The 23615-nt window shown below is 58.3% G+C and overlaps 13 protein-coding genes across 13 annotated transcripts; 6 read left to right on the top strand and 7 right to left on the bottom strand.

The window, feature by feature from the left end:
* Positions 1 to 230: 230 nt before the first annotated feature.
* Positions 231 to 915, top strand: SPRG_03823 (hypothetical protein; the record flags this gene model as incomplete). The annotated part of the gene is made up of 2 exons (XM_012342420.1): positions 231 to 335; positions 490 to 915. 2 exons carry the CDS (start codon positions 231 to 233, stop codon positions 913 to 915), a joined length of 531 nt encoding a protein of 176 aa, XP_012197810.1.
* Positions 916 to 1541: 626 nt separating this feature from the next.
* Positions 1542 to 3618, bottom strand: SPRG_03824 (hypothetical protein). Its single transcript, XM_012342421.1, has one exon. The coding sequence runs from the start codon at positions 3530 to 3532 to the stop codon at positions 1661 to 1663; it is 1872 nt and encodes a 623-aa protein (XP_012197811.1). The 5' UTR covers positions 3533 to 3618; the 3' UTR covers positions 1542 to 1660.
* A 1532-nt stretch (positions 3619 to 5150) lies between these two features.
* SPRG_03825 (60S ribosomal protein L9) lies at positions 5151 to 6047 on the top strand. Its single transcript, XM_012342422.1, has one exon. The coding sequence runs from the start codon at positions 5234 to 5236 to the stop codon at positions 5798 to 5800; it is 567 nt and encodes a 188-aa protein (XP_012197812.1). The 5' UTR covers positions 5151 to 5233; the 3' UTR covers positions 5801 to 6047.
* A 303-nt stretch (positions 6048 to 6350) lies between these two features.
* Positions 6351 to 7085, bottom strand: SPRG_03826 (hypothetical protein; the record flags this gene model as incomplete). The annotated part of the gene is made up of 4 exons (XM_012342423.1): positions 6351 to 6586; positions 6646 to 6675; positions 6732 to 6950; positions 7013 to 7085. 4 exons carry the CDS (start codon positions 7083 to 7085, stop codon positions 6351 to 6353), a joined length of 558 nt encoding a protein of 185 aa, XP_012197813.1.
* An 806-nt stretch (positions 7086 to 7891) lies between these two features.
* On the top strand, positions 7892 to 8839 carry SPRG_03827 (hypothetical protein; the record flags this gene model as incomplete). Its single annotated transcript, XM_012342424.1, has 1 exon — positions 7892 to 8839. The coding sequence occupies one exon, from the start codon at positions 7892 to 7894 to the stop codon at positions 8837 to 8839; it is 948 nt and encodes a 315-aa protein (XP_012197814.1).
* A 39-nt stretch (positions 8840 to 8878) lies between these two features.
* SPRG_03828 (hypothetical protein) lies at positions 8879 to 12704 on the bottom strand (the record flags this gene model as incomplete). Its single annotated transcript, XM_012342425.1, has 16 exons — positions 8879 to 9341; positions 9400 to 9547; positions 9593 to 9670; positions 9724 to 9806; positions 9858 to 10071; positions 10122 to 10570; positions 10625 to 10810; positions 10855 to 10942; positions 10992 to 11365; positions 11427 to 11822; positions 11874 to 11987; positions 12034 to 12103; positions 12157 to 12332; positions 12382 to 12490; positions 12542 to 12623; positions 12668 to 12704. 16 exons carry the CDS (start codon positions 12702 to 12704, stop codon positions 8952 to 8954), a joined length of 2994 nt encoding a protein of 997 aa, XP_012197815.1. The 3' UTR covers positions 8879 to 8951.
* Positions 12705 to 13386: 682 nt separating this feature from the next.
* On the top strand, positions 13387 to 14458 carry SPRG_03829 (hypothetical protein). The gene has a single exon (XM_012342426.1). The coding sequence runs from the start codon at positions 13423 to 13425 to the stop codon at positions 14398 to 14400; it is 978 nt and encodes a 325-aa protein (XP_012197816.1). The 5' UTR covers positions 13387 to 13422; the 3' UTR covers positions 14401 to 14458.
* SPRG_03830 (hypothetical protein) lies at positions 14402 to 16009 on the bottom strand. Its single transcript, XM_012342427.1, has 6 exons — positions 15904 to 16009; positions 15476 to 15858; positions 15322 to 15420; positions 14899 to 15271; positions 14745 to 14846; positions 14402 to 14695 (listed from the first exon to the last, which is right to left on the bottom strand). The coding sequence occupies exons 1-6, from the start codon at positions 15953 to 15955 to the stop codon at positions 14544 to 14546; spliced, it is 1161 nt and encodes a 386-aa protein (XP_012197817.1). The 5' UTR covers positions 15956 to 16009; the 3' UTR covers positions 14402 to 14543.
* Positions 16010 to 16188: 179 nt separating this feature from the next.
* SPRG_03831 (hypothetical protein) lies at positions 16189 to 17321 on the bottom strand. Its single transcript, XM_012342428.1, has 5 exons — positions 17056 to 17321; positions 16902 to 17005; positions 16695 to 16857; positions 16538 to 16640; positions 16189 to 16487 (listed from the first exon to the last, which is right to left on the bottom strand). Exons 1-5 carry the CDS (start codon positions 17297 to 17299, stop codon positions 16217 to 16219), a joined length of 885 nt encoding a protein of 294 aa, XP_012197818.1. The 5' UTR covers positions 17300 to 17321; the 3' UTR covers positions 16189 to 16216.
* A 436-nt stretch (positions 17322 to 17757) lies between these two features.
* SPRG_03832 (hypothetical protein) lies at positions 17758 to 19966 on the top strand (the record flags this gene model as incomplete). The annotated part of the gene is made up of 6 exons (XM_012342429.1): positions 17758 to 18897; positions 18946 to 18964; positions 19027 to 19064; positions 19117 to 19476; positions 19506 to 19535; positions 19583 to 19966. 6 exons carry the CDS (start codon positions 17758 to 17760, stop codon positions 19964 to 19966), a joined length of 1971 nt encoding a protein of 656 aa, XP_012197819.1.
* SPRG_03833 (hypothetical protein) lies at positions 19850 to 20251 on the bottom strand. Its single transcript, XM_012342430.1, has 2 exons — positions 20130 to 20251; positions 19850 to 20080 (listed from the first exon to the last, which is right to left on the bottom strand). The coding sequence occupies exons 1-2, from the start codon at positions 20229 to 20231 to the stop codon at positions 19991 to 19993; spliced, it is 192 nt and encodes a 63-aa protein (XP_012197820.1). The 5' UTR covers positions 20232 to 20251; the 3' UTR covers positions 19850 to 19990.
* A 277-nt stretch (positions 20252 to 20528) lies between these two features.
* SPRG_03834 (hypothetical protein) lies at positions 20529 to 21978 on the bottom strand. Its single transcript, XM_012342431.1, has one exon. It carries the CDS (start codon positions 21951 to 21953, stop codon positions 20598 to 20600), a length of 1356 nt encoding a protein of 451 aa, XP_012197821.1. The 5' UTR covers positions 21954 to 21978; the 3' UTR covers positions 20529 to 20597.
* A 988-nt stretch (positions 21979 to 22966) lies between these two features.
* On the top strand, positions 22967 to 23528 carry SPRG_03835 (hypothetical protein). Its single transcript, XM_012342432.1, has one exon. The coding sequence runs from the start codon at positions 22991 to 22993 to the stop codon at positions 23483 to 23485; it is 495 nt and encodes a 164-aa protein (XP_012197822.1). The 5' UTR covers positions 22967 to 22990; the 3' UTR covers positions 23486 to 23528.
* The last annotated feature ends 87 nt before the right edge of the window (positions 23529 to 23615 follow it).

Consider the following 23615-nt stretch of genomic DNA (forward strand, 5'->3'; position numbering starts at 1 on the left):
GCCCCAAAGCTTATGCTACCGTGCCCTCTCTGCAACCACCCAAATCGTGCTCACCGCACGAACGACGCCAATGAATGCACAAGTTCTACAAGGCCAACCATTTCAAGAACGGGCACAATAGAACGGTATTTGAGAAAGCGATCCTCGAATGCAGTAGTCTACTAGCTATACCCCATGAATAATTCAGTATGCTATCGCTCACTTTCCTTTGAAATGACCTACGTGCTGTCATGGTGCCGCGGGCCGCCTTTGTGACGTGGCACCACACCAACCCTGATGAGCTCGCGCTCCGGGCCTCGACGGCGCATTTCTATGTGCCCCAGCGTCCTTCAAAAGTGCATCCTGGCCTCATATTAATTATTAGGGGTGGTCTCCTGGGGCCTCTAAAAATCGATCAATCGCGGCTTATGAGCTCAGTCGCCCATACGAAATGCATCAAGCCAAAATTCCTCACTTTGAAATGGGCCCGGCGCTGCCGCCTGGGCCAAGGAGATCAACGTGATCCTCCATCGTGTGCCGCCTGGCTACACGTGGATCGCGCAGCCCGCCGACGTTGTGTGGAATCACACGCTCAAGAACCGCATCCGCAAGAGGTGGATCGAGAACCTCCGCACCCAAATCGCCAAGCACAAGCTGCATGGGGGCAAGTTTCCCCTCAAGCCCCCCAACCGCACCGAGCTCGCTGCGTGGGTTCAGGATGCTTGGGACTTGCTCCAGCCAAGCACGATCAAGAACGGCTTCAAGAAATGCCACCTTTCTGCGCACGACCCCAGCTTGACGGGAGAAGAGGACGACGCGATTTCTTGCCTCGATGCGTCGCTGCTTGAGTCTCTCGTCGCGCTGAACATTTCCACGGACGTAAACGAGGAGGAAGACTTCCTCAACGGCATCGAAGACCCTCCTGCGGTTGTCTAGCTAGACATTTGTATCTTCAACATCAATTCGTTTTCGTATGGGAGCGCAATTGCAAAACACACAGCCCGTGCCTTGGTTGTGCAGTCGTGTCAAGCCCTCCGGTTGAGTCCCCTCTGAACTTGATATTGACCCCGCTCATGCGCTGCTGCTGATAGTGACCCAATAACACCCATATCAGTATTAACTTGATTTAACTATGACCCTACAGTGGTATTAGGAGGAAGGACGCCACATTTTCGTCAAATTCGGATGTCGCATGTCGTTTAGGATATCGCTTCTAGGGTACATCACTTGTTGAAGCCCAAGTAGCTTTAGACTCGACTCTCCTCTCGCGATGCGTGTAATAATAACCGGTAAGACCCAAGTGCCGTCAAGAGCCCGCGACAGCTGCCCACGGCCAGGTTCCTTGCGTGATCGTTTGCAGGAGCGTTGGTCCTTCACTGGGTCTTTCATGTGCAGTAAACGCCACAAAATATCACGGAGCTATCCGACGTCGCTTTGCACATACCGGAAATAAGGAATCGGCACCCGACATTGGTATCTTTTCGCAAGTATCCTGAGTCAAGATACTTCGAGTATGCAGTGCGCATGCGAGCAACAACCTAGACAACTATTAATACTATCTCGCGCGTGCGTTTACAGAGCCTTAAGATACAGATGAGCGTATAGTATACATAAAGATCACATTCAGACAATAAAGTTTCGTTTAGTACTAAGGAAAGATACGCCTTCCCTGCGGTCTTCTTTATAGGAGTGTGTGGTACCCATCTTCAACGTTGACAGTCTTGGCCTTCTTTGTGGCCGCGACCTTCTTTGCGACGACCAGCGCAACCATGCCAAGGCCAAACGAGAGGAAAACGGCGGCCGCGGGCGACACTTCGCCGGCGCTGAAGATGCCCGCGGACGTGAGCAGCTGGCGCATGAGCGACGCGCGGTCGATCGCGTACTCGTCGCCAAAGAGTGCGTAGACGTTGGGGCGCTGGCAGAGCACAAAGCCGCAGAGGATCGAGGCGGCTTGGCCAATGACCTTGGAGAGCGACGACGCGTAGTGCGACGACACCGAGTAGCACGAGAGGACGGCTTCCATGCAGTCGCACTTGAGCGAAAAGATCTTGTAGAGGCACGCGATCGTCTGGTACGACGACGAGTAGTCCGTGTGCTGCGTGCGGAGGTCGGCAATGTCGCAGTTGGCGTGGTCAAAGAGCTGGTACTCAAGGTACGACGCGTACTGGTCGACGTTGCAGTACTCGAGAAGACCGTCCGTCGGGCAGTGGCGCGCAGCCTTGATGGTCACTTCGTCGATCGGGACGTCTTCTTCGGACAAGTCCGTAAAGAAGCCGTCGGGTGTCTCCTTCGCCAAGCCGACCTTGTATTCGCACGTCGAGGGCGCTTCTGACGAGACGACCGTGTGGCTCGACGGCAGCCCTTCGGTCACCGAGTAGTAGAGCAAGTCGCGGGCGCTCACGAAGTCGTAGCGGATGCGCTTGGGCGTCTCATCAGCCCCTTCGATTTCGTCGCACGGGCACGGGTCGTAGCGTTGGCCTCTCTTCTTATGGGTCGCCGTGGGCTTGATGAGCGGCGTCGTGAGCGTCTTGGTCTTGCCGTTGACTTCGTATGTCGTCGCGACGCAGACGTCACTGCGGAAGCTCACCGCGCGCGGGTTCGGGTGGGCGTCCTCGCAGCACGCGCCATCAGGGGCGTCCGTGACGCACGACGGCGCAAGAATCAGATGCCCAAGGTTGCGCTGAAGCGTCTGCAAGTATTCAATCTTGTTCGTGTCATCGCAGACGGTATCGGCGAGCCACTCCATCGGTTTCTCTACCGACGTGCAGTGGCTGATGTAGTCGGCCGCCGACATCATATAAGGCGTGGTCTCCGCGCTGCTGTCCTCGGGGGGCGGAACCTCGTTCTTCGTCGGGTATCGAGGATGGTAAGCGTTGCCGTGGTCGTTGGGCGACCGCTTCAGTTTCGTTTCAACCGGAATCATGATGCGCTCCCACGACGCAAAGTAGCTGTTGGGGAGGCAGCACGACTCGCCAATGTGAACGCGCTCGGCAATCACGTCGAGTTCGCCAAGGCCCGAGAGGTACACGCGCGCCTGGCGCAGCTGGTCGTTCCCGATCTCGATCACGCTCTCGAGCAGCGTCCGGAAGTCCTCGACGGTCTCGAGCGCTTGGCCGGCCGCACACGCCGTGACGCACGACGTGTAGCCCGCGATCGTCGAGATGTTGTCGTTAATGCCCGTCGCGCTGTAGTCGCTCGAAAGCACGTCGCACTTGGCCGCGACACAGTTTTGGTACCCCGTGAAGATGGTGCTGTAGTAGTCGGGGTCGATGATGGCGTACGCCGGCGGAAACGTCACTGTCTTCCGGTTGTAGCCCTTGCCTTTGGGAGCGTAGTCGTCACCACCCTTGCCTTTGGGAGCGTAGACAGATTTGCCGCCACCGTAGCCGCCCTTGCCTTGGGGAGCGTAGTTGTTGCCGCCGTAGCCACTCTTGGCTTGGGGCGCGTAGCCAGTGTTGCCACCGCCGTAGCCGCTCTTGGCTGGGGGCGCGTAGCCTGCGTCCGTTGCAGCCACGACAGTGACGGCGGCAGTACCGGCGAGAAGACGAAGCATGTCTGTTTGGATTGCGGGTTGAGTTGGGAGCAGCGACGAGAGTTCTACTGCGAAGCTCGCACTTGGCAGATCGAATCGAAAAGTAAGCAGTCCCTCGACGCAATATCGAGCGACCGAAAGGGCGCCGAAACCACCCGGATCGCACCGCCCCACGCTCATTGGCTCCGAATATTTGGCTTTGCCGTGATTGGTCGCCAACATTTCCCCAGAGGTCGCGCTCCCATTGGCGCCTAACAATTAATGCCCCTTCGGCAGCCAATCACTGACGAGGGGCGTGAAGGCCGCGACCTCTCGTACGGAGGACCATCCTCCATGGATACGATGTTTGGAGAAGGAGGATTGTGCTCGCCGAGAGGACGATTGAATCATTCCAGCCTCGCGGCGCGCTATAAGCTACTACTGGTTTTCTCTGCGGGAAGCGAACGCGAAGCCGTTGGAGAGAGGGAAACCATGACAGCAGGATAAAGCTACCGGGTAGTTGCGTTGCACGAGACGTCTCGTCTTTTTGTGTGTTGAGTGCACCCCGGTCTGGATGGCTGAGCGATACTACTACTGCCAACCACCAGAGGTGTGCTGTGATGCTATTTCTGAAGTTGCGTCAATCAGTCGCGTGCTGCCTAGTGTACAACCATTGCGGTGGCTGTCTCTTGGATCGCCTTTTGCACGCTCTTGCCTCTATATTGATTAGTCTAGTGCAGCTCCGTGCTCAAGTTGACCACCTACCACTAACAAACTGGTGCGCACGCAGCAACAACAAGTCCTTGCCTCTGGGTCATGAGTACCTCGTGTATCTGAAGTCCACCGATTGAGCATGATTGTTCAAGAGTGCATAAAATGGTAACAACTCTGGTTTTCATGTTGTATCCGATACCATGCAGGGGAGACGTTAAGGTGTTTTCCAGTGCGCTTGATGCATCGCAGAGACCTGGCGACACGAGTCCAGGAGCGAGGGTACGCCTTTTATGCGGCGAGTGGGGCCACTACGAAGTGAGTCTCCGTACACAGCTCACACCTAACGACCAAGTGCTGGTGCCAACTCGCAACCATATATTACATGTACATGGAAAGTTATTGCAAACTTGATTGCCTAGCGAACAAGTTTCTACTACTGCTACTGCTACTACTACTGCTGCTACCACTAACATAGCTTGCATGCAAGTCCGTGGAGATGATCTGGACGCATCTCAAACGAGGCCGTCAACACAGTCAAACTCAGGCGCATTCCCCATCAAGTCGAGCTAGCCCCTTCTATCTGTTGCCATCACGAAGCCAGTAATATCAATTGAATAGTTGAAGAAATATGATGGCCGAGGTATTAACTACATGTCAAGGGCTATAATAGACCCGTGTGCAAGCCCGACGAGCCCAGCGGCAACTTGCGATTTCCGCGCCAAAACCAGCACATGGCACGGCGATGCCCGTGGCCAATGACCATGCATCCAGCGTAATACAATAGAACGCTCCATTTTATCTTTCTTTTTGTATGGTTTGTCCAACCAATCCATGCCAATATGCATCCGACGTCGGATTGGCCCATAATCAGCTTTTGTCGCACATATGGACCAATGAACGTGCGTTCTGCCCCATGCGTCGATGCCATTGGGTATAATACGAATCTGCTGCAAGCCAGTCAATCGCTGGGTCGGCCGCGCGATCCCACCGCTGCTCTCATTTTGGTTTCTGCACCCGTCCCGAAAGAACATGCGTCAACTGCTTAGCACCCGTAACGTCAACATCCCGGAAGACGTCAAGTTTTCGCTCGAGGGCCGCAAGGTCACCGTGACGGGCAAGCGCGGCACGGTCTCGCGCGACTTCTCGCACGTCACGCTCGACATGCGCCGCATCAACAAGACGACGCTCCGTGTCGACTTGTGGTTCGGCAACCGCAAGCAGCTCGCTTGCGTGCGCACGGTCTGCTCGCACATCGAGAACATGATCACCGGTGTCACCGTCGGCTTCAAGTACAAGATGCGCTTCGTGTATGCCCATTTCCCCATCAACGTCACGTTCGAGAACAACACGGTCGAGATCCGCAACTTTTTGGGTGAGAAGCGCGTGCGCAAGGTCACCTTGTCGGAGGGCGTCACCTACGTCCGCTCGGCGGACGTCAAGGACCAGATCGAGCTTTCGGGTATCGACCTCGCCAAGGTCTCGCAGGACTGCGCCAACATCACGCAGTCGTGCCTCGTCAAGAACAAGGATATCCGTAAGTTCCTCGATGGTATCTACGTCTCGGAGAAGAGCAACATCGAAGAAGTCGAGGCTTAAACGCCTTGCTGACGCTGTGTCAAGCAACGTCGTACTCCTCTTTAACGTGGCGTGCACGAGCTTAAATACACTTTCGGGTCTACCTCCGTCACCGGGTTGATGGTCATTTGGGAAGACTTGCTCTTCCCACTGGCGTCTTCTGTCCGGGCGGGATTTATAGTGTCGCGATGTGCCGAGCTCCTTCGACTCGGCATGTTTCTGCAGTGTGAATTCCGTCTTGTACCACCAACGCAATATCTCGCATCATCGCACGAGCAAAGCGCCATCTCGACCATTGAACTAATGCAGCGCAGCGCGGTAAACGAATGCAAACAGCCTCTGTCGCACAAGAGGATGACCAGGCCCACCTTGAACGCAACACGAGAGCATCACGCGCGCATCACTGGGACCCCAATAACCAGCGACTCAGTCGTCAAAAGACAGCCCCACGGCCACCTACCCAAGTGCTCCGCTCAAGCTATCCTTGCCCGCTGTACCTGGAGTACACAAGCGCAGACGCGGGTGTATCGTGAAAAAGTGTGTCGCCAACGATTGGTGGATTGCACGATGCTTACGGCGCCGTCTTGGCGGCTTCTCGCAGCTCTGCAAGACGCGCTTCAATGCGCGCTTCGACGTCGTCCTCCGAGATGCGCAGAAACGACGGGATGAGGTCCGGGAGGTCAAACTTGTGTCGGTCGGCCACCGGCGTGTACGCGGTCTCGACGCGGCCGTTGAGAAGGATCGTCTCGTGGGCGTCAATGCCATGCTTGGCTTGGTAGCGCTCGATGGACTTGGCGTGCCGCCATTCTTGAAATTTTTGTCGGCAAAGTAAGCCCCAAGGCCGACGACGGAGCCTGCAATGCTACCTTGGACCGCGCGCATGGGCGTGCCGATTGCTATATTAGCGTGCGTCAGAAGCCATGCAGAGGAGACGTATGTACAGACGACAGACCTGCGAGTCCGAGCAGCGCGCCGCCCGTGATCGTGCCGGGCAGCACGAACGTCGAGATGTTGTCCGTGGACCCGCCGTTGTTGCGCTTCAGGATCTCAAAGACCGTCATGTACGACGCCGACGCGAGCGCCAAGTTGGCGCCAATCGAGGCCGCGTAGAAGCCAAGGGGCTGCGACCGGACCGTCGCGAGACAGACGCCCCACGTCGCACCGACGCTGCCTACGCCAATGCACCATCACCGCCTTGGCCGCCCATGACGCTTGATGAGACGATCGACGTACCTCCGATGGCGCCGGCGAGCAGCATGTTCTGCGTCGATTGCTTGACCTCTTCGAGCGGGCTTGTCTTGGCCATCGCGCTCCTTCTATCGTCGGTTGCCAGCCGTATGAGACGAATACTATTTCATGTGTTTTAAATAGTGTCGTCCACTTTGCTAAATTCGGCATCCAACGTATCATTGCCTTAGGATGTCCGCCGCTGCTGGTACGGATCCAGGAATGCGAATCTCTGCCAATCAATCGTGCGTCATGGCACTCGCGCCGACGATGAGGCCTTCGCCTCGTGACGGTGGCACGAACGCATCGTGACCACGCGCCGGGATTGCGACTCTAAGATCTTGCGTTCTGCACCTGGCGTAGAGCCACGCGAATGCTCTCAGCATGCACGCGCATCAGTGTTAGGCAAGTGGCGTGTACGCTGTGTGGACCTGTCTTGTCTTCGTTGTCGGGCGCTTTTCTCTGGGGCTGCATATCATTTCACGCTCGTCGTGTCTTTAGCACGGACGTTTACCTCGACAGGAGCGACGTCGAGGAAGCAAAGGAGGGTGCTGGGCATGCTCCGCGCCTCTTGTCGCCCGTGGTTGCCTGCGCGACGACATGTTCTCTGTCCATCGTCGCAGTAGCTTGAATATTTCTCAGCGGGGATTCATCGCTCCTTTGGCGTCTTGCGATTGGCTCGCGCCGGCGTGCATCGCGATCGTCATGGTGGTGGGATGCCGAAAGTAAACTGCAACCTACACTATTACCCAGCTAAAACAATGAGAATGCCACAAATAAGCCTAATAGTGTGATTTGCCATCCTGGGAACAAAACATTGCGACGGTTGTGGCGTTGCCAGAGCCAAAATTCGCACACGCCTCGTCTTACTCTAGCATTACCTCGATGAACGACAACCAGTATGTGTACCTCGAGACGCCCAAGACCGGACCCGAGGTCGACGACGAAGCCCATACGCTGCTCGAGATGGCCGCGATCAATGGCGCCCTTCTCGCTCAAAAGTACTTTGAGCTCGAAGGCGACCTCGACGAACTCCACGAAAAGCACACACAGTCAATGGCTCTTGTCGCGAGCTACGATGCGCTCGTCCGCGACCTGCGCGACGAGAAGCAAGCTCTCATCCAGCGCTGCCAAGCGTTCGAGGCGGAAGTGGACGATCTCGTCGCCGCCAAACGAGATGTCGATGGCCGCCATGGCAGGCTCCAAGCCACATGCCACAGCCTCCAGCACTCAGTACAGCAACTAGCTGCCGAGCGCGCTGATGCGCTGGACGCCCTTCGCCACGCCCAGGACGAGGCATCGGCGCTGGATGCGGTGCGAAGCCATTTAAAGGCGTCGGTCGAGACGCTCCAGCACGAGCGACGCGCCCTGCAGAACTACGTGGCAGAGAAGGATGCGCAGATTAGGCTCTTGCTGCAACAGGAAAAGGCGTGGCGCATGACCTCGGACGTCCAACACCAGAAGATCCAGCGGCTCGAGCGCACCGTGAACGACCTTGGCGCCCACGCGTCGGAGCTGGCTTCGGCGCTGCATGCTGCTCACGACCAAGTCGCATCGCTTCGTGCCGACGTGCAAGCCAAGCAGCAGGAGCTATTGGATGTCAAGGCGGCCAAGGCTGCATTGCCGATCGAGATCATATCCGTGCCAGCGCCTGCCGCACCGACAACGGGACCGTCGTCGGCCACAGGCATGCTCATGCTGCTCATGTGGCTCAGCTACCGTCGGGTCCTGTCTCGGCGGCCGCGCTGGATGAGCGTGCTCTCAGCTACCGTCGCCAAGCCGCAGGTGTGGGCCCCCATGGTGCACCAGGCATGGATCCACCGCGGCTTTTAGCATTCCTGCTTATTTATCTCGACGTACCAACCACCACTTGGATCATTTATTTAAGACACATTGACCACACATATAGTCTTATTGTCGTATCATGCAACCTGGTTCGTGCCACTTAGGCCCAGCACGGCTGCTTGTGGCTAAGCACGTAGAGGAGGTCGTTGCCCGTCATGATCTCGTGCGGAAGCGGGTTCAGGTACACAAAACCAAACGGCACGGCGCGGTCCATCTCGCTTCGCTCAATGCGGGCTTTCGACTTGATGGGCGACGTGGGCGGCGACGCCATCGCGCCGACGGTCGGGATCATATCGAGCGGGAGGCACCGGTAGACGCCGAGGGTCAGAATCGCGTCCGACGTCAAGAGGTACTCAAAGCAGTAGGCAAAGCTCTTCCCGACAAAGTCCAATGGGAGTTCGCACGTAAAGAGGGACGAGCGCTGCAAGCCCGTGGACGCCAAGTTGCGCTCAAAGGCCGAGAATTTGCTCTTTCCCGGAAACAATTTGCTCTACACAGAACAAAAAATACATCAATAAGAACGGCGCGCAAGGGATCGAAGTGTGTACCCCACGGAGTGGCGAGAAGACGAGTTCGCGCACAATGTCTTGAATCATCGGGTTGAAAAAGTGGTTCACGATCAAATTGTCGCAGAGCTCGGTCGAGTACGTCAAGCCCGACGCGAACGACGGCGAGCAGAGAAACTTGACCGTGTCCCTACATCACGTCATGCTACTCGTCCTCGGACCTCGAGGCATCTACGTGAGCGTCGCCGTGTGCTTTTGCTGGTCAAACCACCCTGACTGCTTGAGGTTGTGCGAAATAAAGTTGACGTTGGACCTAAACCCAACCAAAAATCAAAACTCTCAGAAAGGAGGAGGAGGAGGTTGGACCGGTTGACGAGCTTGGTGACGACCATGGGCGCCTTGCGCGGACCCAGCATCGACGTGATGCTCTTGTGTACCGCGATCGACGTCTACCACCCATCACACAATCATACATGGATGGGTGCATCGATACAACGCACCGCATCGGCCAAGAGCTGGTTCGAGGCCGTCCCAAAGTCCTCTTCACTGCAGAGAATGACGACCTTGAACGCCATCTCAATGCCCGCGCGCTTGAGGACGCCGAGGCGCGTCGGCTCCCCGACGACCACAAACACGTCCAGAAAGCCTTTGAGGGGCGCAAACGTCTCGTCGGCCGGCGGCGCGGGCGACAACAAGACGATCGGATGGTGGTCCCTGCGCGCCCCATCGTACTGATACATTGATACATCGATACAAACACGTACTTGACGGTCGGGGCGCGCAAGGGCGCAATGAAAAACTCGAGGTTCTCGGGAAAGACGGATGCGAGCGAGACGACGACAACGGGCTTGAGCGTAAACTTGAGCTTGTTGACGTCATCGACAATAAACTCTTCGACCTTCTTGTGCTTGCGCTCGCTCGACTCGGCGAGTTTGGACGCGGCCCACATGATGGTGCGGGCCGTGCGCTTCTTCTTCGGCCCCGCGTTGTGCCGCTTGGGCAGCGGCGGCGTGAAGAGGAGCTTGGCCTTCTCTTTGGTCATACCCGCAGTCGCAGTCGTCGTTGGCGAGAGCACGAGCTTTTCGGCCGCAGCCTGCGTCTGCAGCGATGTCTTGGGACCGCCGAGGTCGCTCGCACTCTGCGTTCCATTGTAGCTGTCTTTTTGCATGCTCAGACGCGCTCGGCTTGCTTCCGGTCCCGCGCAATCACATACCTACACCATCCACCGCATCAACGAACGGTATCGGCTGCAAACGAGAGCGGCTACATACGCTGTCTCGCCGCCGACACACGTGTACGTGTTGCCCGGGTTGAGAATGATGCACGAGTTGCTGTCGTTCTCGTCGTGAGCGTCGTACTCGGGCGACGTGACGAGCACTGCGAGCAGAATCGCACTTTGACACTGCGCGTGGACGAGGACCGCCACCTCGGCAAACGACAAGCCGTAGATAACCTAGAGGACAGTATGGCACCTCTTTCCATATGGGCGCGTCGTACGCTCGCCGGTGGAAGGGTGACCGAGTACAGCTCGTGGCTTGCACCATGGAGGAAGCGCGACTCCCACGTGTGGTCGACCTTGACGTCGCTACAAGTTTCGATCGTAGGAACAGCACGACCAGAGGTACTTATTATACCTGAGCGCCGCCGTGAGGTTGAACATGAGCGTTGAAAAGCCCGGGCAGAAACAGTTTTGCGCCAAGAGCGCGTGCATGACCTCGCTGAGACAGAGCACGTTCTCAATGCCAGAGGCTTCGAGGAGGTGGCGGTTGGCCGACAAGTGGATTTGGGTGTAAATGCTCGCATTCGGCGAGATCTGCTGCACCTCGATCGCGCGCATGATGGTGCGGTGGTCCGAGCTGTTGAGGTCTTCGTGGCCCGTCTTGCGCGTGAGCACAAAGATCGCGGCCGCCGAGTCGCACGCCGCTCGCATCGCCGCGTCCGAGTCCAAGACTGAGCCTTGGATGTACACGGCCCGCTTGGCGAAGAACGGGTCCATGAGAAGCGCGACCTAACGAGTAGATAATGATGATGATGATTGCACACTCTGGTCGTGGAAGGTGCGGCTGTACCATGGACGACGGCGGCGGCTCGTCACACATGGCGACGACGCGGATGTCGACGAGGTCGTGGTCGTCGTGGAAGATCTCCCAGAAGCACTGCTCGATGCGCTGGGGCGTGAGGTCGCCGCAGATGACAATGTGCTTGGAGCGCTTCGACGGCCGGTAGCTGTCGTGCTCGTACGACGAGTAGAGCGAGTTGATGTCGAAGAGCTTCGAGAGCTCGTACGGGATGATGATCAACAGGAAGACGAGGAGCGTGCCCACAATGAGCTTCGAGATCGGGTTCTCGGCCGGCGGGTAGTCGACGTACACGAACGTTAAAATCGACTTGAAGAGTGAATTGAAGAAGGTCCAGTCGCCGTCGTCGGTCGCGTCCGAATCCGCATCGATCGACGTCTCGGTGATCTAATCCACACCAAATATATCCATATCTTGGGAGATGGACAGCACTTTTACCTGGATGACGCCGGCGGCGACAAAGATGACGGAGAGAAACTTAAAGTACGCCACGAGACCAAAGAGCATGACGGGCGACATGTAGGCGCGGCAGCGGTTGAGCACGGCGCGGATCTACGACATACATATATTGCCGTCGAATGGACTCGACGAGGACGACCTCCATGGAGCACTTGAGGAAGCGGATCGGGTACACGAGTCGGTAGTAGCCCGTGCCATGCCAAAACGTACTACACGCACATGACAATATTGTCCATGCCAAGAAAACCTTAAAAAAACGCACTGGGAGGGGACAAACATGGCGCCCGGAAAGACGGGCAGGATCACAATGAGGTTGATGAGCGTGTTCCAGCGAAAAATATGCTTCCACACCTCGGCGAGAAGGATGCCACGGAAGAGAAAGTCGGTGAGGAAGAAGAGCGCGCAGCCGAGCTCCATGTTCCAGAGCACGGGCGGCAGCTAATGGACAAGTGGACATGTGATGACATGCGCAGGTTGGTGCTCGTACCCCGGGCTCGGTGCTGTACGAGTGGATGATGTACGTGGTGGCGAACGTGATCGACACGATCGACTGCAGCACGTCCAAGATGAGCCCCGCCGGGCCATTGTCCAAGAAGCTACAGCATATTCGATCATGCAGGTGCTCATTGCGACGAGGCCGTCAGCACCGATTGATGCGAATGCGCGTGTGCTCGTCCTTGACCATGTACCGCGTCTTGCGTTCAAACTTGCTCACGAGCGGCGCCAGCTCTACGACCGAGGGCCATGAGCCGCAGCCTCACGTCGCCGCCTACGCGTGTGCTGCTCGGGCTCAACCGCCAAGTCTCGCATCTTGGACGCTTCCATGGCGAGCTACATGCAGCGTCATCGCCATGATGCCCATCGGCCGCCCTCGTCGTACCGTCACTTTGTTGCGAAGCATCGTTCAAGTCCACGGGTTTGCACCGCAAATCTCGAATTGGCGCTCGTGGATTGGTTGTAAAGACCGCATATCTTTTTGATTTCAGCCAATCGTGCGTGGCTTCTTGCCTCGGCACATCAAATGGGATCTTGCAGGGGAACCCATCGGACCCTACAGAGACCATGTATGACTTGAAGCAGCGCTGCTGCCAGCAGGTGACGCTGGGGCTCACTGAGGGCTGCGCTCGTAGAGCAATCAGCGTCCTGGATGGCATGGCATGCAGTGTAAGGTCGACCAGCTGTTTCTCGTGTGACCTGATTGCTGCGCTTTGATTGGATAAAAGATAGAAACCTATCGATTCGATTGGTACAATGATCTTCGAAGTATGGACTCGTCGGAGCTTTGCTCCGCGACATCCACGGTCCATCAACGGTGGGCCGTCCGGTTTCAGTGCACAGGCACCAAGTGCTTACGCGTTCCTCCACTACAATGGAGCCTCACGAGACGGTCGTGGCAATCATCGTCTCACTAAACCGATTCGCCAATATCTATGTATGATTGGATGAAATGGTTTCTTTAATGTCTTTTGATTGGCCAGAGAAAAGATTTCTAGACCGGGCAGCGATTGGTCGAAACTCTCGACTTCCCATGCAGCGCCTTCGAGGCCGTGCGCTCGGCGCGGTTGCGCTCCTCACGCTGCAGACGTCGCACTCTGTGTGCGAGCCCGCACCGGTGGCCAAGTTTGCCGACAAGAAAGACGCCGCCGTCAAAGACGTCCCGCCCAAGGCCTCGGGCTGGCTACCGTCCATCTCGGGGCTCTGGAGCTACTACTGGCCCAGCGCCGACGATGCCCACTTCGCCAAGTACGGGCCGTCAAGCGACCAAGTGGGCTTGATGTCGTGGCCGACGCTGCAAGCGGGTTTAAAGAAGCGTGCAGATGACGAAGTCGCCCTCCGCGCTCTGACCAACGAAGCGATCGCTGCAACCAAGGCCAACGACGTGGCGACAATGAACGCGCTCCGCGCCCGCATCACGGTGATTGCATACGGCGACGGCGTCACACCCGAGGCGCGCCAGGCGCACTTGGAAAAGTACGGCTGCGTCATGTACACGGACGCAGCGCTGGATGCGATTGCGACAGCGGCGCGTCACACCCGCGGGATCATCGAGCTCGGCGCTGGAAATGGTCAGTGGGCCAAGCAGCTCCGCGCCGCCAAGGGCCTCGACGTCCTCGCCTTTGACAACATGGCCGCGCTGCCATTGAACCCCGCTTTCTTCCGCAACACGACGCTCAACATGGAGTTTTGTGCGGCCGACGTCATGAAGGGCGACGCCGGCATCTTCACCTCGAGCCTCGCACCCAAGCTCCACGGCCGCGCGCTCCTCATCGTGTTTCCGGATCCGGGGCCCATGGCGCGGCGCTGTGTCGAGGCGTACGCCAAGAGCAGCAGCGAAAACAACGTGTTTATCTACGTGGGCGAAGGCCGGGGTGGCGCCAACGGCGACGACGCTTTCTTTGATGTGCTCGAGCGCGACTGGGTGCTTGAGCATTCGATGAGCCTCCCGTCGTTCTCCAAGAAAGGCTACGAGCGCCTCTTTGTCTTTACCAAGCGAGCGTCCGCGTAGAGTACAATAGAACCATCAAGCACACGTTGTCATTTCGATACATGGCCCTGTAGAGCACACGTGGTTTTAACGTCGTCTTGCCCTAAGGAGCCCATACGGTGTCGACGCATGGCATGAAAACCTCGTCCGTGGCGTGGCGAGGCTTAAAAATGCCGCTCAAACAACAAGTACTTATCCTTGGAGACCACCCCGCCCGCGCCATGGAGCCACGTCGTGATGCGCTCCTGAGTCGCATTCTTGGTCAGCTCGATCACGCGCGCGCGACGGAGAAGGCCTTTCGAGCCGTACGCTTCCCCTACCTCACGTTGTGGCTTCTTTTGAAATGATGCAAGCGCATCAAGTACCGTAGCCGATGCCGCCGCCGTAGCAGTGCTGAATGGCTTGGCGAGCAATGCAATAGTCGTTGAGGTGGTCGTGGCCCACGAACGTGGCCTTGACATCGCCCACTAGAGACGTACTATGAGCTATATGCCATCCTGCATCACTATTCCGTCGTACTCGCCACCAATGTCTCGAGGAGGCCGGACGCAGGGCCATGGGAGACGGTCTCGCCTTGGTGGCCGTGAGGCAAGACCTCGCCGTCGTGAACGACGTAATCGGGCGTCGGGATGTGGTAAAAGACAAGTCCTGGCGCGTCATCGGCAGCGACATCCGCCGACATGTTGCGCAAAAGAGCTTTTTGGCCTGCCGAGATGGCGCCCGAGACGCCCGTGTCGATAAAGTAGAGCGCCAAATCGATCTTCTTGGTCTCGGGACTGATGGCGACGACTTGGTAGTTGCCCACGCCGCCAATATCGTCTGGTCCCGCCATCGAGAGCGCATATGGCTTGGCCATGATGTAGTCGATCATGGCCTTGCGCGAGAAGGACGCCTACGCATGGCAGGATCGCAATTACGACAACTCGCTTGATGTATGCGTACGCCTTCGTCGTGGTTGCCAAAGACCATGGACCAAGCCAATTGCCGCGAAATCGCAATGTCAGCGTACGTGTCGATGGCCTTTTTGATTTCGTCGGCCGTCTATCGCATGCCATCAAGCGTCAAGCACCTCGTAGTATGTCGTTGGTGGTCGTACGCGCTCGACGGCTCTGGCTTCGATTTGGTCGCCTGTAAAGACCACGAGATGCGGCTTCTCGGCATCAATGAGCTCGCCAATGAGCGACGTCATGTTGCTTTCCGAGCATGGCTCGTGCGGCGGGTCCCGGCAATGGTAGTCGGGTCGACCAATGTAGTGCATGTCGGGCACTTGAAGGATCTTGATGTGCACGCCGTCGTTCGAGCTCGGCACCGAGAGCACCGCGCGCGGCACGGCAAGCTGCACCACCACGTCATACGAGAGGCTCATCTTGACCTCGTCGACGGAAAAGGCGAGCCGGTCCTGGACGGTCGCCACCATCGCCACGACCACAAGACAGAGCGCACCGAAGGCGAGCCGCCAGCGCGGCTGGACCTCGCGATCTACCTCGCCATGAGTTCTTAGGCCATGCACATACATGGAGCTACCGAGGCGCGAGTCGCTGGGCATGTCGGTCATGGGCGCGTACGCATGGAGCATCGTCGTCGACGCTGCAGGATCGCAAATTGGATCGAGGATTCTGACTGGCAAAAATCGGCTTCCGAAGTGACGTGCTGTGATTGGCCATAATGTGTTTTGGGATTGGCGCGGATTGGTCCATTTTAGAGCGGCCGATCTTCAACCCAGCGAAGACGTCGCCGGGCAAGCGGCCGCGCAGCTGCGGGTCGCACAGGAGGCTGGCTCGTAGCTTACAATATTACGCGTTATAACACTCGACGAAGCCGTGTCGTAGCAGGCTAATCATGGCTGCGCGTGCAGGTGCTGGAGGTACTTTTGGAGGTGGGCAATGTACTCGGCACGGCATTCCCGGGTCTCGCCAATGTCATTATGGCCGCGGTGCGGCACCCAGTGCGGCTCAAACTTGCAGTGGTCGGGCAGCGCTTCGTACAAGCCTTTCCCGTGCGAGAGGGAAATCTCAACGTCGTCTTCGCCATGGATGATGAGCGTCGAGCATTGCACCCGCTTGATGCGGTCAATGTTGGGAAACGTATCAAGACACCCGAGCGCGCGGCTATCGAGCCATTCCGCCATGAGGCCATGCGCAAGAGAGAGGTGTTCTACCTCGGCGTGAGAACACGCATGCCGCTGAGGAGCCCGCTGTGCACGATGAGGCCGCGGATCTTGAGCTCTTTGGCCGCCAAGTAGATGCTTGGGCCGCTGCCCACTGCGTCATGCTCGTTACCACGAGAGCAAGAAGAGATGCAACAGGAGGACGCACCGCTTTGGCCGTACAAGATGATCTTGTGCGCAGGATACCTGAGGTGCTGGACGCAAAAGTCAAATACCGCTGTGATGTCCGTGTAGGTGTTGGCCTCATTGGGGCGACCGGTCGCCGCGCCGTAGCCCGAGTAGTCGTACGCGACAACGTTCACCGCGAGCTCCTACGCGCCATGTTCATTGGGCCATCGGCAGAGAGGAGACGGACCCGAGAGAGCGCAATGTAGCGCGAGTACATGGCGCCGCAGTCTGTCGCGTTGCCGTGGCTAAAGATGAGCGTGAATTCGGCCTCGGGGTACCGAAACACAAAGCCTAGCCAAAGTAGCGCATGGGCCATGCGACATTGAGCGCGTGCTGCGTACATGGCACTTCGTTGCCGGGGCGCGTTGGCACCATGAAGACGCGGGCAGCGGCGACGAGGCGCGCGTGCGCGGCCACAAAGTGCGTGACGTTGTAGAGCGGGTAGGCCTCCTTGGCCGTCGCCGCGTCCTTCTCAAGCGTGTACGTCGATAGCGGCGGGTAGAAGGTAAGCGCGGCCGCGACCGTCGCCGACGAGAACCCGCTGCGGACCCACAGCACGAAGAGCGTGCCAGCGACGCCGCCCATCGAGCACTTGGATTTAAGCAGTTGGCCAACTGCTTTCCGGATACGCGACATGCCGGATACGGCCTGTTCGAATTCAAAAAACGTTGCGGGCGCGCCACGTCATGTCGTGGCCGGCATCTCTCGTCAGCTCGAACGTCGAGAGGTGGAGCCTCGACGCTGCGACAAGGTTGCGGCCGCACATGCAATAACAGATGATACGACGCTAGGTCCCTCGTCGACGTTGGACGCTCAAGGTCCATACTGCAGTGGGATAGCAATCCCATTTCCGACTCCGTTCTTAGCGCTGCCAAGGCCCAATATTGCGCTGCGATCGGATTGCGCGCGCAAATAAGCCTGCATGAGGTCATTCGTTACATCGTTGACGACACTGAGAAACGTCGGCGACAGCGTCTTTTTTAGGACCCATCGGTTTCCCGCATTCTCGTCGTCTCAGTTCGCTCTTCGCGCCCTTTCGCGCCATGAGCGGAATGTTTGCCAACCTCTTTGGCTCCATGTCGCTGCGAAAGCTCACGTCGGCCGCGTCAATGCGATCAAGGGTCTCGATTGCTCCGTCAGTGACGTCGCGCCGAATGGTGTCGGTGCGCGAGCGCTTCTCGCCGTCCCCGAGTCCCCGCGGCAGCGTGACAAAGAGTCCCCGCGGCAGCGTGACCGAGATCAAGCCGGTGACGCTCGTCATCTACTATGGGTCGCAAACCGGGCGCAGCGAGGCCTTTGCGAACCGACTCGTCGCAGCCGCGCGCTGCATCGGGTATGCGGCCGAAGTCAAAGACTTGTACAAGTTCAATCCGGACGACTTTGTCACGGAACGCCACGTGATCTTCATCCTCTCAGCGTACATGGACGGCGGCGCGACCGACAATGCCGCGCATTTCAACTTTTGGATCAACTATCAAGTTGATGCAAATGCCGCGCGCCTCTTGTCGGACCAGCACTATGCCGTCTTTGCGAGCGGCGACAGCGCATTTGGCGACCACTTTAACCTTTTTGGCATCGCCATTGACACCAAGCTCGCGCTCCTCGGGGGCCGGCGACTTCTCGAGTGCACGCTCGGCGACGCCAGCAAGAACCTTGACGTGACGTACGCCGACTGGGAAACACGGCTCTTCGGCGTCCTCCGTGACAGCGCGAGCGTCATGACGCCGCTCGAGACCGTTACCCCGATGCGGGCGAGCAAGCCTTTCGTGCCTTTCTTGGTGCTGCTCCAATTCAAGACGATCGAGGTGCCACCGCCGCACGCTGTGGACTTTCAAATGCGCCTCCAAAAGCAACACAAACTCCCCAACCTCGTGGCTCAAAACAGCCACTTCTTTGACCCGCTGCCGCTTGTGTTTGGAAGCCTCAGCAACGAGGCGTCGCTATGGCACCTCGAGCTCAAGGTGAACCCGCTTCTGGAGAAATGGACGTGTCGGACCGGCGATACGCTGGTGCTCTTTATGGAAAACACGCCCGAGACAGCCCACGCGATCGCGAGCGCGCTCCAGTTCAAGCTGCAGCAGTGGATACAAGCCGTGCCCGTGTCCGGCGTGCCCTTCAAGCACCCGTTCCCGACACCGTGCACGGTCTTGGATGCGCTCACAAAGTACTACGAGTGTGCCACGGTACGTCCTCCATTTCGTTGCGTGCAGGCGATCGATGCCGAGGGTTAGGTCTCGCAGCGCGTTGTCGGTGCGTTGGCCCCGTAGTCGCCAACCCAACAGAGCGAGAGCTCTTGGAGTCGCTGGCTACAGACAAGGAGGCGTTCGAGGCCCGCGTCGTGTCGCCCGAGGTACTTTGATATCGCGGTGATGGTGCTAGGTGACGATGACAACGCGCGGTAGCTGAGCTTGTACGGCCTGCTGCTTTTGTGCCCAAGCATCGAAATCTCACTCGACATCTTCTTGCACGTGGTCCCGAGCATGCAGCCACGGTACCTCACGGTGATGTCGTTCCACGAGGGGACGGTCGGCCTCTACCTCGACGTGCCATCGAAGCCAAACGCGACGATGACGTCCTTGGAGACGCACAGCGGCGCATTCCACGCGTACTTTACAGCGCTCGCAGCCAAGAAAGAGTGCGCGGTGCGCCTCGCCAAGGCTGCCAAGCACAGTCTCATGGCGACCGTCGATACGACGCAGTACCTGCTTCAAGCACTGGTGCTGCCGGCGCGCTTTTCCAGCGGGGACCGAACGCAGCCGCTTGTCCTCATCGCTGCCAACTCGGGTTGCAGCCCATCTTGACGCTGCTGCGCGAACGCATGGTACGACGTGCGATTGCTTATGATGGCATGAGACGCGATTGCTGTAGCGCCCGCCGGCCGCGACGGGCCACCACTGGCTCTTTTACAACTGCAAGAACCAGAACGCTCTGCCACACATCAACGAGATCGAGGGCTGGACGGACGACGACGTTCGCCTCACGTTCGTGGTCGCGAGCCCACCGGACGTCAAGGCGACATCGTTTCTGACGCTTCGCGACGCGGTCCGCGCCCACATGTCCCGGGTCCTCGAAGACATCGACCAGCAGCAAGGGCGCATTTACGTCTGCGGCAAGACGAGCTTCCTCAATGACATTCGGCAAACTCTCCTGATCGGCAAGCGCATGCAGCTCCAGCGCGACGACGGGGCGGCCGAGGCGTGGCTCGCCGAGCTGCTCGAGCAAGACCGATACGTCGAGAGCACGCGAGGCTGATCTTATCAATATAGCACGTCGTATCTACAGCGGCCCACTGCTCTTTGCGGCCTCTTCTTGCTGCTTGCGCAGCCGGTCGCGGCGAATGTCGCGGAGGACGCCTTCGCGCATCTCCTATCGATCGCATGAGGCGCTGGCATTGTGAGCCGCAGAAGCGCGCTACCTTCTTCTCGCGGACCTGCACGTCGTGGACGTAGTAGATGGTACCGAGGACGCCGGCGACGACGGCCGTCGTGACCACCACCGGCAGCGATGGGCGACGCATGGTTCTTGGGTTTTCGTTCGAGTCCGAAAATGCGTTGGATTTTGGCCAATCATCTTGCGGCCGGCTGGACCGTTCTTAACACCTGTCAAGATGTCGGTCATCGTCCATAGTCATCGCCAAGACGAATTGCCTAGTAGCAATCTTCCATCAAGCACTTCTACCCAACCTTTCTTCTCAGACGACTGGCGAAGACCCTTTACTGCGCTCAGCCGAGTTCGGAGCGAGCCAATGTTTCCAGCAACTAGTCCGTCGTACTTGTTGGAAATATTGTCTATCATCAAGCGACGCGAACGCATTCCAGGGGTACAGAAGAATGGCATGGTAGATTAGTAGAGGACGACGACGATGACGGCTAATAAATTACTCCTACGAGCTTGAAAAGTGCTCGGTGAATGGGTTGTGGAAGTCCAGGACGCCGTTCTCGACCGAGCTAAAGCTATTGCTGGACGACTGGTGCATCTTCATCTCGAGTTCCGCGAGGCGCGTCATGGTCTGGGTCAGCAGCAGCATCGCTTCGTTGTGCTGCTTCTCTTGTTCAAAGACGCGCAGCTCCAGCGACGCGTTTCTTGCTTCTAGAAGCCGCACTTGCAGCGAGAGCGCCGAGACGTCCGACGGTTCCTGCTCGCTGCCCGTGCAGCTGGCCGTGTCGCTGCCGCTGCCGCGTGCGCCAATGATGCGCCGCATGAGAATGTCCTTGTCCATCGCTTCCATTTCGCCTCGGGAGCTGGCACTGCGGCGCCGCAGGGACGGTGGCGGCGTCTCGGACGAGTAGTTGCGCGGCTTGGGCGGTGTCGTCGCGGCGTCCGGTGACGAGAGAAAGGTGCTACTGCGCTGGTGCTGGAGGCGGCGCTCGGGCGTTGGCTCGGCCTGCGGCTGGTCCTTCGCGACGCAGTCGGCGCAGAGCACTGCCTTGCTCGACTCGGACCCGTGGCGGCGGCCCATAATGTGGTGCTTGCAGATGCAGACGTGGCAGCTGCAGCACACGTATTTTTTGCGAAACACCGAGAAGGACTTGTGGCACACGTGGCAGCCGCCGCTGCTATGGCGAGCGGATGACGCCGACGACGCCGACGACGTGCGCTTGGTGACGTCGGCGAGTTCGGTGGACGAGGATTCTTCCTCGACCTCTTCAATGCCCATGGGACTGCTCTCACAGCTGTGCTTGTGGTCCAGCACGATCGAATTGAAGAGCTGGCTATCCCGCAAGCTGTCGCGCATGAGCTGCGACTGGCGAAGGAGGTCCCGCTTCGTCTCTTCGTACTGCGCCTCGTCGTCGTCGTCGTCTTGGACCTCTGGGTGCGTCCAGCGATACTGCTCTTCGGCTTTTTGGAGGACGCCAAGCGACTCTTGGTCGAGGCCGCTCATCGTGGCCATCGCGAGTGGGCGAAGACCATCGGGCAGCTTGGTCCAGATCGAGTCGGGCGACGCGGCGCATAGAATCGACAGCGCGCTGGGCCCGACGTTCGAGCGAATGGCGACGTGCAGCGGCAGCATCTGCGCGTCATTCTTGGCCATGGCCGCGTCCGGGTACGCTTCGATGAGCGCGAGGAGGACGTTGATGGGCACATCGTTCTCGGTGCACGCCCAGTGCAGCGGCAGCATGCCATAGTGGTCGCGCTGCTGGGCGATCGCGGGCTTGGCGAGGAGGCATGTGAGCAGCTGCGCCCAGTCACCCTCCTCGGCGAGGCGGATCCCTTCCTTGGACGCGTTCTTCTTGGCCATCACCGCTTCTTGAGACGCTTCGTCAAGGCCAGGAGCAAACTGCGCACACGTGGGCACGAAGGCAAATGCAGCAGCTTGTTTCTCGCAGCTGTTTCCGCCCGCACGTATACAATCCCATTTAATGCAACGGTTTATTTCGCATACAAAGGTGCAATACAATACGAATAAAAAGACACCGCGGCCACCGAGTCCATCCGGATAATCGGGGGCGGCGCCCAAGGTGGCAGCGTAACTACCTTGAAAAGTAATGCGCAGCCTCTGCCGATCCTGTCACTGCTGACCACATGCGTGGATCATGCACGAAGATCGCGCCTCGATCCAGCGCTCGCTAGAGGGCATGCGAGCCTCCTGGGACATATAGGGCTCCTGTAACATATAGGGCTCCAAGCACGACGATGCTGGACAGCTCAAGGCGTCGAGCCGTGGTGGTCGCATCGACGTGTCGCGGCTGGCGCCACTGCACGCCGCAGCGTAGATACTGTACAAGTGGTTGTTGCAAAAATACCGCCAGCGCGAGGACAGTCGCGCTACGGGCATGTGACAAGCAGGACCAGATCTTTATGGACCGCTCGCTGCGCGTGTGTGGGGTGTCGGCCGGCTCTTCTTACGACGACGGCCGCGTGGTTTCGAGGAAGACGAAGCATCCCACTTTGCGACGACAGTGGACGAGTAAGCGACGCTTCGGTGGTGTTGGCGCTAACGAGTGTTGGAGCCATTGGTCGAGTCGTCTTCTCCATGTCTCGACATGCTGTAAGACGCTCCTCGATGTCCATGTAGCGTCCGGAACCCTTTCTTCTTGGAGGATTCTATGGGTGACGGGAGTGGGAAATCTACCATGCATTGGCCGACCAGAGGATTGAAGCCATGGCTTCAACGCGTCGACGCGTTGACGGCAAGGCAAGGATTCCGCATCGATAGGTGGGACTGAACTTGTTTAAGGGAATTCCTTGCGTGTCAAGCTCGACCAGGCACCGTATCCGGACTTGGATCTGGTTGGTGGCCAAAGGACAAAACTCGGATCATTTCCGATCTCGAGCATGGGCAAGGTCCGCCGCACCAAGACGTACCGCGTGCACCAGCCGGCGGCTGTCGCCGCCACCAAGGACGACGACGCTGCGTCGGATGCCGGCGAGCCCGAGGTCGGCGAAGCGCACTTGAGCCGCGGCCAGCGCAAGCGCCAGAAGCGCCGCGACGCGTTCCTCAAGAAGATGGGCATGGTCCAGCGCACGGTGGCCGAGAAGGAGAAGGCGGCCAAGAAGGAGACGGACGGCATGTTTGGCGACCTCGAAGAGCTGCAAAAGTCGCTCTTCTCGGAGGCGCCGGCTGCCGTTAAAGTCGTCGAGGCCGCGCCCAAGACCGTCTCGCAGATGACCGGAAAGCAGAAGAAGCGCATGGCGATGCAGGAGCTCGGCCATCTCAAGGCCGTCCAGACGCACCCGGCGTTCCAGTCCAACCCGTTTGCGGCCATCCAGATGCATCTGCAAAACACCGTCGTGCACAACAACGAGCACGCGACCAAGACCAAGAATTAGACACCCCCACCCTGTACGAGCTAATATACTACTTACTACCTACTACGACGGCTGTGAAATGGACACACATTATTAACGAGCTAGAATACCTCGAGATGTAGAAGTAGCTTGCCTACCATCAAGGGAATAA

This window comes from Saprolegnia parasitica (assembly GCF_000151545.1).
Source record: "Saprolegnia parasitica CBS 223.65 unplaced genomic scaffold supercont2.10, whole genome shotgun sequence".
Lineage (NCBI taxonomy): Eukaryota > Oomycota > Saprolegniomycetes > Saprolegniales > Saprolegniaceae > Saprolegnia > Saprolegnia parasitica.

Excerpts from the sequence above, each read along its gene's own strand:
- SPRG_03825 (XM_012342422.1), top strand. The coding sequence starts at position 5,234 with ATGCGTCAACTGCTTAGCACCCGTAACGTCAACATCCCGGAAGACGTC.
- SPRG_03833 (XM_012342430.1), bottom strand. The coding sequence starts at position 20,231 with ATGCGTCGCCCATCGCTGCCGGTGGTGGTCACGACGGCCGTCGTCGCC. Across the intron at positions 20,081-20,129 it reads TGCAGGTCCGCGAGAAGAAG|GAGATGCGCGAAGGCGTCCT; the intron begins GTAGCGCGCTTC and ends TGCGATCGATAG.
- SPRG_03831 (XM_012342428.1), bottom strand. The coding sequence starts at position 17,299 with ATGGGCGGCGTCGCTGGCACGCTCTTCGTGCTGTGGGTCCGCAGCGGG. Across the intron at positions 17,006-17,055 it reads CCCCGGCAACGAAGTGCCAT|GCTTTGTGTTTCGGTACCCC; the intron begins GTACGCAGCACG and ends TACTTTGGCTAG. Across the intron at positions 16,641-16,694 it reads CATCTTGTACGGCCAAAGCG|TGGGCAGCGGCCCAAGCATC; the intron begins GTGCGTCCTCCT and ends AGCATGACGCAG.
- SPRG_03834 (XM_012342431.1), bottom strand. The coding sequence starts at position 21,953 with ATGGCCAAGAAGAACGCGTCCAAGGAAGGGATCCGCCTCGCCGAGGAG.
- SPRG_03829 (XM_012342426.1), top strand. The coding sequence starts at position 13,423 with ATGCAGCGCCTTCGAGGCCGTGCGCTCGGCGCGGTTGCGCTCCTCACG.
- SPRG_03830 (XM_012342427.1), bottom strand. The coding sequence starts at position 15,955 with ATGCTCCATGCGTACGCGCCCATGACCGACATGCCCAGCGACTCGCGC. Across the intron at positions 15,272-15,321 it reads TTGGCAACCACGACGAAGGC|GCGTCCTTCTCGCGCAAGGC; the intron begins GTACGCATACAT and ends TGCCATGCGTAG. Across the intron at positions 14,696-14,744 it reads CGGCGGCGGCATCGGCTACG|GGGAAGCGTACGGCTCGAAA; the intron begins GTACTTGATGCG and ends AACGTGAGGTAG.
- SPRG_03824 (XM_012342421.1), bottom strand. The coding sequence starts at position 3,532 with ATGCTTCGTCTTCTCGCCGGTACTGCCGCCGTCACTGTCGTGGCTGCA.
- SPRG_03835 (XM_012342432.1), top strand. The coding sequence starts at position 22,991 with ATGGGCAAGGTCCGCCGCACCAAGACGTACCGCGTGCACCAGCCGGCG.